The sequence below is a fragment of the Microtus ochrogaster genome, linkage group LG3, assembly GCF_000317375.1.
Source record: "Microtus ochrogaster isolate Prairie Vole_2 linkage group LG3, MicOch1.0, whole genome shotgun sequence".
Lineage (NCBI taxonomy): Eukaryota > Metazoa > Chordata > Mammalia > Rodentia > Cricetidae > Microtus > Microtus ochrogaster.
Window position 1 is genome coordinate 27,161,194 of NC_022029.1, and position 12,108 is coordinate 27,173,301.

Sequence of the window (12,108 nt, forward strand, 5' to 3'; positions counted from 1 at the left end):
AGAGAGAGAGAGAGAGAGAGAGAGAGAGAGAGAGAGAGAGCGCGAGCAGTTTAGTTTGGATTAGCCCCAAGCTGGAAACAACATAACTGTTTCAGAAAATATGGAGGACTAAATTATGTTCTCACATGTAAGAATAGAGCCTGGCAGGAGACAAAAAGATGAATCTCTGATCTCTGCCCAGTGTATGATTCCCACTTATTCTATGGTGTATCAAATAAGGTAGTTAGGAAAGGTTGGACTCTTGTGACTTTCACTTATGGGAAATTCAAATACAGACAAAACTGATAGAGAGAAATCAGTTTGATGCTACAGATGGGCAAACTAGAAACGTTTAAAGGAGATGGGACTATTGTACGAACTTCATCAACAAGACAGGTAAATTTGAGAAGCAATATTTAAATACTCTGAAATAAAACTAGCTAATAAAATGCAGAATGCCACGCATACTGTTGAGATGGAAAAGGAGTACAGCACACAGGATATACAGTTCATTTTGCTTTCATAAACTGAGGATGTACCTCTCTACCCAAAAGTACCATTGACGGTTTTGGGGATGGAGTTTCCCATAACTTTATCCTTACTGATGCTCCTGTGTTGGGCCACAAAGAACCAAATTGTTAGCTTCCAAGGAAAACAAGCAAGACTCTGCTGTGCCTCTAGTTCCGTTCCCACTTTTAAAATAAATTACATATTTCAAACACACCAGCTGCCAAAGTGCATCCATACTGTTTAATTTGACAGCTCTATACTTTGCTAAATGAGAGTCTTTCCTCCCCTGTATTACTTGGTCATTCCTTCTGTTTTTAGTGTGCTTCCATCACCAGGTGAAATGGTGGTATGGATGTCCTCAACGTTTCCCATCTGAAATACGTGATGACCACAGACAATCAGATGAGGACCACTGCTGGTGAGCTCACCTGGACTTTGTCCATGCTTAGGTTTGCTCGTCCAGAGACAAGAGAATGGTCCACTCTAGCACCAATTCTAATTAGTGTTAATAATAAAAACCCAGAGTCAGATATGGGGTTAGTGCTAAAAATCTGAGGGGCAGAGCATCAGTCACTAGAGCATTTTTTACCTCTATTGCCCAGACCAAAGTGGCGATCCTGTCCTCAGACCGCATCTCCAGACTCCCTCTGTCTCCACCAAACCTCAGACTGCCCTGAGCGCTTGCCTTTTCCCTCGTTATATTCCTCTCTCTGCCCAGCCATATTCCTTCCTGTCTCCACCTCCCTAGTGCTGGGATTAAAGGCGTGGGACTCCCAAGAACTGCGATTAAAGGTGTGTGCCATCACCGCCGAGCCTCTAGTGGCACATCTCTGCACTCTGATGTTCAGGCAAGCTTTATTTGTGAAAACACAAACAATACCACTACAGTCTACCTTCTCCAACATGCTACGGAGTTCAAGAGTTGCATGCATCCTATTATGACAAAAACACATTTGCACTGGGAATATAAAATGTTGTATAAGAGCAGGAATATATTGCAGGACATACTAACTCAATTTCTGTGTTTTACTTGTGACAGCCAACCATCTCCAAAATTTCTGATGAGAAAAGCTAAACTGTATCAAATTTTATATCTATTAAAGACAATTGTGAAGTGTATCTTTTGCTCATCCTCAAATTCAATTTTTTATTAACACTAAGGCGATGTAATTATGAGGAGAAGATACTTAGTAAGAAGAAAAGGCTAGTCAGCGTTCATCTAGGATCCCAAGATTCGATATTTCCATAATTGGTGAGAGTTTGAGTGTTTAGTGTTAGCGTCTGCAAGGTTTCACAACTTAAGGAAACAGAGATGAGCTAATCAATAAATGAGGCCTCGAAGTCATTCTCTTTGGTAACTTTTGACTTTAAATACTTAATCATATGAGAGAAGAATGAAGCTGAAATACATTCAGACTTAGATTTTTTCCCCCTACTGCAGTATTATTTTTTATCTTTCAGTGAATAACCCTATACCTTCTAATCTGAAATCAGAAGCAAAGAAGGCTGCCAAGATATTAAGAGAATTCACAGAAATAACTTCCAGAAATGGACCTGATAAGATTATTCCTGGTAGGTAAATTTCTAAATATGCTTGTCTTCCACATTGCTTAGCTTCTCTCCATAGCTGTCCTACGAAAACAAGCAGACATTTAGACCACCCTCATCTCAGCCCTCACAGGGACAGCACTGTGCTCTTCCGGTAGGCAGACAAAGTGCCAGTCAACAGAAAAATCCTCCCTCACTTTGCTTCGAGGTGCCAGCCTAAACCCCGGAGTCTCTGCTCCCTTCAGCTTTTTAACATTCAATTTGGGGGGAATCTGCAAACAGACTTTCAAAACTACTAGTTAACCTCTCAGGTAAATTTCTATGATTTAAGCTTTTTAAAGCACTTCACAATTTTTTTTTCATAAATAGGGAAATTGTATTTACAATAGCAATATCTTTTATGTGTGTAAGCAAAAGGCACCAAAGAGAATTTGGTCTGTACTTCTGATGAATTCCATAAATGGCTTCCTGTTCTCCTGAGTGACACTGTTATTTTTGTCCAAAGCCGTCATCAACAGGAGCATTAACTCTGAAGTGATACACAGCAGGTGCTGAGGGTGCAGCTTTAACTCCTGTGTCTACACATGTGGTGTCCACACATATGCTCACCAAACTCAGATCTCCCCTTGCCACTAAGCAGAATGAATAAGGGTGATGCTGTGGCTTTGGTGGATACCTGCAGTTATAGCTCTCATTTTAAGTGAACTCTGAAATGGGAACAAACTGGTATTGTAAGGAGAATTAGAGTTTCAGTATAAAGTAGTAGTTCAAACAGATCATGAGTTTAAAAGGAAAATCTTTTGAAACAACGAATCATTTAATTTTGTTGTCATATCCAAAATTTCTTATTAATAATGAATTCAACCGGGTGGTGGTGGCGCACACCTTTAATCCCAGCACTCGGGAGGCAGAGGCCGGCGGATCTCTGTGAGTTCGAGGCCAGCCTGGTCTACAAGAGCTAGCTCTAGGACAGGCTCCAAAGCCACAGAGAAACCCTGTTTCCAACAACCAAAAAAAAAAAAAAAATAATAATAATGAATTCAGTTATATAGCTCTAATATGAAAGCTCAGTTGCCAGCGGCCCTCAGTCATTGCTATTTTGTTTGTTTGCAGCCCACGTGATTGCAAAAGCAAAAGGACTTGCAGTGTTGTCTGTGATTAAAGCTGGATTCCTGGTGACAGCCAGGGGAGGCAGTGGGATTGTCCTGGCACGTCTTCCAGATGGAAGTAAGTTGGTACTGGTGGAGAAGTTTTAATCTTCTGTGCTCTGCATCTGTTGAGGATGCTCTCACAGAGAGCATGTCCTGCAAATCCACCATATGCTGCTTCTCGAAACGTGTAGTGCATGTCAGGAAGCAAGCAGAAAAGCTAGCCTATAATTATTACTAGGTGGTACTCAAGGTGTATCTGACTATGTTCCATCACATTTTGTAGGCTTTCCATGGAATACTCCTTTGAACATACTACACGCATTTCTCTTGCTGAATATGAGTTCTTGCTCCTCAATTTTGTGGGAAAGCCAGTTTCTTCTGTTTATGAAAGTAATCTGTAAACTTCTTTGCTTCTATGGAAGACCGTGACGTTTGAAGAACTACCCCTCTCCTCCTAGCAGAACCATGTTATAACATTGCTTTCTAGGCTAAAAGCTGTTGTTTGATTTGTCAGAGACAAATCCGAAATGCATTTGCTAAGAATCCTAAGAACCAATGCTTGTGATATATCTATCTATCTATCTATCTATCTATCTATCTATCTATCTATCTATCTATCTATAGATATAGATATGGATATATATACTTAGTTACATGTCAGAACCAACGAAGGTGCCTTTCAGCTCGACCTGTGCTGCTCCTCATGTAAGGGAACACATTGTTCTCTCAGTAACTGTTTTAACAGCAATCAATTATACCTTCAGGTGTAAGCGCAGGTATTGGTAAACATGTCCCTGGGTTGGAGACATTGTCTCTGCAGAGACAGTGGGGTTCTCTGCCAACAGTTGTAGCTATTTTCGTAGCTCAGGGTGGCCTTGGGTCTTAGGGTTCATCGTAACTCCAGTGCTGTGGCCACCAGCCACTTTGCTTTTGCTGGCTCTTTAATAAAAGGCCTTAACCACTTCAGTTAGTTTGTTTTTTTTTAATTGTCACATTTTAAAATAATAAAATCTTAAATATTTAAAAATTGGAGAATATGAAGCTCTTTTTTTTTTTTTGACATATTGCCCAAATGCTCAAGGGTAGACGTCTCAGCAGTGACACCAAACACAGATTTGGCACTTTCCGAGAGGGTCCCTGTTAAAGGAGGACTAGTCTCCACAGGACGGCTCTGCAGATTTGTCTGCTATCCACTGACAAGACAGCTTAGTTGCTAAAAAGTGAGGGTCTGTCTGTCTCTACCAACCTCGCCACCCCTGCTCCCAACCACACTCCGTTTTTCTATTATTTTCAGAAGCGAAATTTCTTTGCCCCATCTTCCAGAACAGCTGCTATACACCTGCAGAGACTAGCCTAGAGGCTGCCCCAATAAGGCAGGCAAGTTCCTGATCCCAGAGAACAGGTCTGGAAGGTAGGCATTTCTTAGCATAGGCGTGGAAAGCAGCTTTGGGAGTTTCAGGCACTGGATCCTATAATCAAAACTCTTCAAACACTGGCAGGTTAATTCTACACATATCCATAATTAATGCTTGCCTAGGATGTGCTCCGTTGCAAAGAAAGGTCAGCACAGAAGTGTCATTTATAAACACTCTCAATAACAAAATAAAAATTGTTTCTTTACAGGAAAAGTAAGTGCACACCAATCCTAAAATTCCAAGTCGAATTTCTGTGCTTAGTTTACAGTTATAAAGGAAGCTTCTTGTGCACAGCGGAGCTGAAACCAGTAGTCACGGCCACACAGTAGAGTTGTGTGACCCATCTCTGGTAGTGATTGAGACAAACTCTTGACTCTTGATCACTTCTGTCTATGATACAATTGTGACCCAAAGCTCGGCAGTTAAGTTTTAAAAATATTGATAGTAGAAATTATCAGATATTGTATATGTTAAGTGCATACTAGGATCACAATTTAGTTTAATGTGATTTATTAGAAAAAGCATGTGACACATGAATTTGTGAGTATGACAATCTTGATTAATACTTAATATCTTTTTTAAAAAAATCCTTTAAGTTTTAAAAGATTTTAAAGTACAAGATGTATGAGCCTTTCGAAAAAATTTTTTTCTTCATATGACAGATGTTTTATGTTACAATGTTTTTATCTGTTTTTGTCAGAATGGTCTGCACCTTCAGCCATTGGGATTGCTGGCCTCGGTGGAGGATTTGAAATAGGAATAGAGGTAAGTGGGCTGTCAACGCCATTGTCACGATCCCCAAAGGCTGCCCAAATACAGCACAATGGAACTAAGGCTTCTTTGTGCCCTTACTGTGCTTCTGACACCCGTGGAAGGTTGCCTCCCTCTCCCTCTCCGCTCCTCTTCTCTCTCTGTCCCTCCCATTCTATGAACTTGTCTGTCTTTGGTCTTCTCTATAAACTGTTGTATATATTCAAGTCAACATAAACACAAAGCCTTTGAGTTCTGCTTTTCTGGGTTTTATCTGCACCATGTACAACACTTTGGAACCGTGGAGGTGGTGTTCCCAGCAGCTGTGGCCCCCAGTGCCTTCTCCTGGTGGTTTCCTTTCTGTAGATCAGCTACCTAGACTTCCAGTCCTGATGTCACTACCCCTTAATATTGCCTGTGTACATACAGATAAACCTTTAGGATTTGTAAGTTTCCAAGTAAACCTCAGAGAAAATATAAGGTAGTTTTTATGATTTCTACAGCATGTGGGATAAATTGATGTTTATAGCACCCAAGAGAATTTAGCTGACTGCGATGCTGGAGGTTTTTGAAAGGCTTTAGACAGAGAGTTCCTTTTGTCCTTTCCATGTATATGCATCCATTATTATAGGCACCTGTATGTCTTGAGATCAATAATGGTGACCCTGATCTGAAAGTAGTTTAATTCTTAGCTGTTCTTAAACATACAGTGCCTTTTTCTTGGGCTGTTCTGTTCTCTTCCCTGTCACAGAGTCAAGGGGCCAACCTGACCCAGAACAGAATCTCTGGAGGAAACTTTGAGACAAACATGCTTGGGTCTGGAGTGGGTGAGCCAAAACCTCTCTCCAGAAACAGCTTTTCAGTGAGCTAAGCATATGACATTTTGCAGCATTATCTGTACCTAAAAGAATTTAATCTCTATAAAATGAAACGCAGTTACCTACATATCTGTAGCCAGTTTGTGTTTGTCTGCAGATGGGGGCAAACAACATGAAACCTTAATAAGTATTCCCCATCTTACAAACACATCAAGTTACCAATATATAATGAGTCTACGAGACTTGGAGATCTTGGCTCCTTTTTCAGTCAAACCTCTAATTTTTTTTTTCCCTTTTGGCCTTTTAAAAACTTATAGTAGCTATTAAAACATTAAACAGAACACCATGAAACCTAGATATCCAAAGGAATTTGGGAAATGATGTCATCAAGTTGTTCTTTTTCCTTGGTTTGATGTGTACTTATAATTGATAAGATTATCCAGGTTTGGTGCAGTAATAACAAAGGCCGACCACAGGGTTAGGACAGAGGAGTCCCAAGAAAGTAAAAAGGCTTATCTCAGAAGAAGCAAGCTTGGAAATGCCTAGAAAGAGCTGGGGGTGGGGTGGGGTGAACAGGACCAGACAGCACATCATCAACACATTTATTCAGTGATCACAACATTCCCTCCTGTTGTTTTCCTAATGGGTAATCTGTTCCAAGAAGTAACAGTTTTGAAAGTCAGTTTGTAAGGAGATAATACCATGATTTGTGTTTAGTACATTTAGCATTTTCTTTATAGGAAAATGACAGTAAAGTCCAAAGCACTAAAAAATGACACTGCCTTCAGCCTATCTTAGAATAATCTGACTGACAGAGCTCTCACTACAAACTACTGTATTTTTGTCATAGGTATTTGATAGTGGTAGGGGCACCGGCCAACTCAGTCTTTTACAGAGGGAATATTACTGGGCCTTTATTGTCAGAGCTCAGAGTTTAGTCTTCAAACACCCAAGAACAAAGCTTTGTAGTGACGGCTGGACGATGTGAGACAGTCCCTAGATCTGATTTGTGTGGTGAGAACAGCCATGCCTCAGAATTAGGTGTGAGAAACGTATGAATTCCTGAAATAACAAGACCAGAGGGAAGTTGCATAGCTTCCAGACAGAGCCAAGGGGCGGGGGTGGTGGGTTAGGGAGAATGGGAAGAAAAGACAATGTGTCTTATGTGAGGCCTGAGTGTGGAGTGCTGTGTGACAACTTTTCTTGGGAAGATGCAATACACATCTACTCGCTCCAAATAGGGAACCCACAGCAGACCAAAACACAGACAGCACCAAAGTCCAGCTTGGTGAACCAGTGCGTTTTATTGCGGTTATTTCCAGTAACATGGGTAAGGGTTATTACAGGAGCTGAAATGACTCAGAGACAGGTGCGTCATCAAAGTCCACCCCAGCATGGGTGCCAGCTCACAAAGCTGCGGACCTGCAGCAAACTGTAGCCTGTAGACAGCTCAGCACGCTGGAGGGTGCCCTGTGCAGGTGCCTCAATTGGTCCAAACCTCCTCAAGACAGCTCTTTTGGTTTTAGCTTTTTTCTAGATGATCTCAAGAGTCTTCTTTGCAGTAACAATCCCACCAGTTGAGAATAAGACCACTACCACAATTTTTGAGCCAAATTTGAAGCAGGGTTTATTAAATACTGGCCAGGAAAGTAGACACTGGCCAGGTTCATACCTGGGATTCCCAGAGAGTGGCCCTAAATTACATGTAAGCAGGGGCTTATAGAGGTAAAACCCACAAGGCTACGTACTCCTCACCTCTGTCTTCTTGTCTGTGTACCTTCCACCTACATGTAAATCAAGCACACTGTGTGCAGTTGGGAGAGCCAACCTTGTTTACTGATGTGAATATACGTGGCTTGTATTACATGAACAACCCCCAGCATTCCGGGAAGTTATCTGTTTTCGGGCAAGTAGGACTTATAGGTTAGAAGCCTTTTTTGTTTTCTAGATCTCTTAAGCACAGTAATTAAAACATAACTTTAGCCCTCACAGCAGCTTTTCTCCTCCAAGAGGCTTCTTTGCTACTCATCTTCTTCCCGTTTGAGGCCGACTTTTAAGTTTTTGTTGCTTACTCTTCCAGGGAGGAGCCTAGCGAATCTAGTTAGTTTCAGGGACTTCCTGAAGCTACTTTGAGTTGTTTGCCTTCCTGTTTAAGGAGCTTATGGCAGGAAGGAATGTTTCAATGTTACACAACAGGAGCCAAAGGAGGAGTACCCCGGGCTTCTTACCAGTGCTCACAGTTGGGACTAGCTGCCAGTTGTCAAGGGTCACTCCTGAGCCAGACTTGAGATTATGGGAAGACCTCCTTAGCAACCCAGGGAACTGACACAGGTCCCATGTGATTTCACAACAGTAGTTTAGAGAAAGGACACCATAGAACATATCCCTCAAATTTTACTGTCATTTTTTAGCTCTTATGTTTAAGGACTTATTTAATTGAAAAACTTGTATCTTTTAAATTAAATTTTTATATAAAACATTCAAACTTTTATCAGATTCTCCAGTGCTGTCTTATACTATCTCAGTGTTGCTCCGCTGTTCAGCCTTCCTCAGGAAGACTTTTCTGCTTTTATTTTCAGCTATAGACATATGTGCCCTTGACTGTTGACTGTTTCACTAGTGGCATCACAGAAAGGACACAGGATCAGCCTACTCTTACTTCAAAGACACCAAATACCAAGCAGATGTAAATTAGAGGAAGATTGACTTTTTCCTAAGTAGACTCTAAGAGCTGCTTTACCTTTCTTAACTTAGCTGTTCTAAGTGTGAGGTAAAAAGTCCACACTTGCTTCCAGGTTTGAAAAGCCACCAAAACTCCCCAGTCCCTGACCTTGAAAACCCGCCAATCCCTGGCCTTGAAAACCCACCAATCACTGTCATTGAAAACCCGCCAATCCCACTGTGGAAATCTCCACCCTGGAAAACGCCTGCTCCAAGAAACCCTATATTAGCCTACCTCCTGCTCAGTTCCCTACCCCTGCTTTCTGGATCAGAGACTGCCACCCTTTTATGTCTTTCCCAATAAGTCTCTTCTGTGAGACTTGTTGTGTGGCGTGACTTTGTGATATTTCTTGGCACCATACTGCCAGATGCCTTTTTCTCAGAACTGCAACAGTTCTGTTGGGGAAACCTTTTCCCTCAGAGATGTAACACTTACACTAGACAGTGCACAGCAAATAGTATAGCATTTCTGGAAAGAAATGCACATTTTTTGAGTGTGAATGTACCAAACAATGAAAGGTTGTTATCTCCACGCGCCTGTGATACACGGTTATCTAATCGCTGTAGGAAGTGCTTAAATTTGTACAAGGAAATGAGGTATAATGGACAGGCCTGTAATCCCAGCATTCAGGAGACCAAGGCAGGAAGACTGTAAATTCAAGGCCAGCATTGGCTGCAGAGTGAGACTCTGTAGCAAGCAAACAAGCAACAATAAAGAAACAATAAACCATCCTGTCATTTTACACTGCCATCCTCAGAAGTTGTCCATATGTCAAAGAAGAAGAGTGGTTGGTGTAAGTGATGCTCCATGGGCAAAAAGAGTTATTGGGGATCAAACTGCCAAGACCCTATCTGGAGTAGGGGGTCAGAGAGATGAGAAAAATGCTGGAAAAGCAAGCATATTTTGTATGGCAGTCAGCAGGTTGATACAGGCTGTCTGGGTAGACTAGGTGCTCTTGACCAATGTAGTTGACCTTTGGGGGAGGTTAAGGGAAGATCTTCAAGGGTTAAGGGTAGGCTTTAGGAGATCTGCTTTTCTGTAAACAGAAACCCCACCTTTAGGCTTTCATCATTCTGTTTACCTGGGCAAAGTCCTTCTGTTTAGGACAGTGTTACCCTTATTGAGGGTGGGGAAGGGGGATTTTGGACCTAACAATTGGCAAGAGTTGAGAAGACGTTTGCATGTATCAAGAACCTTCTTATATCATGAATGTTTCTGATGCTAAGATTTTTCTGTACATGGAATGAAACATTGATTGGAAAACATTTACAAAAATTTAAAAAACTATACAAGTCAAGGTATCTTATAAGATCTGCTTGGCTTTGGTGTTTCACTGTTTTGTGGCCATATAGGCCTTACAAATAATTTCTTTTCCTCAGGCAGTGGAGGATGGCTATGTGGACACGCCAGCATTACAGAGAAGAACATAGGCTTGCACATCTATCGGTATCATTTAGTGGAGTTCATACCCAGAGTTCCCATTTTGAGCCCAGTTTCTTAGTTCCTGTCACTGTGTCTTCAATTTTACAGATACAGATGATGTGGGTATCTGATCCTCCTGACAGTTGGGTGACGTAGGTTCTGTGCTAAGACTTCAGGGTAGCAAATCAAATCAATATGCCACCTAATGTATCACCCTAAGGGGGAGGAAAACTGGGGATCAGCACTGTGGTCTCCAGTGAGGCCTCACACATTATGGGTGATGCTCCTTTTCTTGTCTAACTTTGGACTTTCTATGGCCATTATGAATTTGAAAAACAAACTCTATATTGTATTGGCCTAACCAGTCACTTGAACCTTATTCTAGTTTCTATTCTTATTTAGAGAAGAAATAAGTTACTGCCTTAAGCATTACTAATGGAAGTCAGCTGACACCATTCAAACACCCAACATGCAGTGTTGGAGTGGTTAAGTGTGCAGCTACTCACAGAGTTAGGGCAGAAATCATCTCAGAATGAAGTTCGACATGAAGTCCCCTGTCTGCATCCTATGAGACTAGATTTTTGTAGAAGTTTATTTTGAGACCAAAGCACATTCTGTCTTCACCGTCTTGATCTGTTCTGGTTATCGCTGTGACAGTTTGCAGATAGAGCAACTGCTAATGTCTCAGCTGTATTGCCTGTTGTCAGGAGGGCTGAATGGCACACAGGTCATTGCCATCATTACCTGTACAAGGCTGGCTTCTGGCCTTATCTGTTCAAAGTAATGATATCCCTTCGTATCTGGCTTTCCATCTACATTGAAAGTTTACATTACAAATGGTATAGATGACTTTAAATCAATGCATACATTATGCAATATTTAGGTCTGGCTAAATTTTATTAGTGGGGGGAGCTGCTCTTTGTTTGCTGAGATAGTAGACTTGCTAGCAGCCTGGAATTTGGTTTGCAGACCAGAATGGCCTTAAACACATGGAGATAGACCTGCCTGTGTGTCCCAAGTGCTAGGATTAAAGGTGGACACCACTACACTGGGCAGAATCACTATTTATAAATGAGCGAGTTTCTACATTTCAGGTGTCGGATTTGGTGATAATTCTGAATTATGACAGAGCAGTAGAAGCCTTTGCAAAGGGTGGAAACCTGACTCTCGGAGGGAACTTTACTGTAGCAGTTGGGCCCCTGGGCAGGTGAGTAAATAGATTCCAAACTCTAAAGACTTAAAAAGTCACATTTTGGACATATTAAGAAGAAATTTGAATGGAAATGAAGAAGTGGTGTGGGAGAATTGTCTGTATTCTGTCAATCATGTTTTAAATAAATGTTGATTGGCCAGGCAGGAAGTCTAGGTGGGAAAACCAGACAGGAAGGAGAAATGATGCAATGAGAACAGGAGAGTTCTGGGAAGGAGGAAGTTGATTTCCCCCCCACTCCTGCCTAGATCACCGAAGCAGCAGGATGTGATCTGCCACACTGAAAAAGGTACTGAGCCACATGGCTAACATAGATCAGAAAAATGGGTTAATCAAGATGTGAGAGTTAGCCAGTGAAAGGCTAGAGCTAATGCGCCAATCAGCTTATAATTTATGGAGACCTAGGTGTGATTTTCTTTGGGGCTAAACATTTGTGGGGTACCAGGCAGGACAAAATCCCCAACAACAAGCAGGCCCCCGTTTGTGTTACAAAGAAGTAGGATTTCTTTTTTTTTTTTTAATTTTTTTATTGAGAAAAAGTTTCCGCCTTCTCCCAGCCTCCCATTTCCCTCCCCCTCCTCCC

At 41.6% G+C, this 12,108-nt stretch overlaps 1 protein-coding gene across 2 annotated transcripts in view; it reads left to right on the plus strand.

Annotated features, from left to right (window-relative positions):
* Positions 1 to 12,108, plus strand: part of Sh3yl1 (SH3 and SYLF domain containing 1) — a 38,175-nt gene that overhangs the window by 8,012 nt on the left and 18,055 nt on the right. For both annotated transcript variants that reach the window (XM_005360663.3, XM_026785875.1), the window contains 4 exons: positions 1,951 to 2,061; positions 3,151 to 3,264; positions 5,304 to 5,368; positions 11,410 to 11,522. In XM_005360663.3, the coding sequence (XP_005360720.1) occupies positions 1,951 to 2,061; positions 3,151 to 3,264; positions 5,304 to 5,368; positions 11,410 to 11,522 (403 nt within the window). The remainder of the gene's footprint in view (positions 1 to 1,950; positions 2,062 to 3,150; positions 3,265 to 5,303; positions 5,369 to 11,409; positions 11,523 to 12,108) is intronic.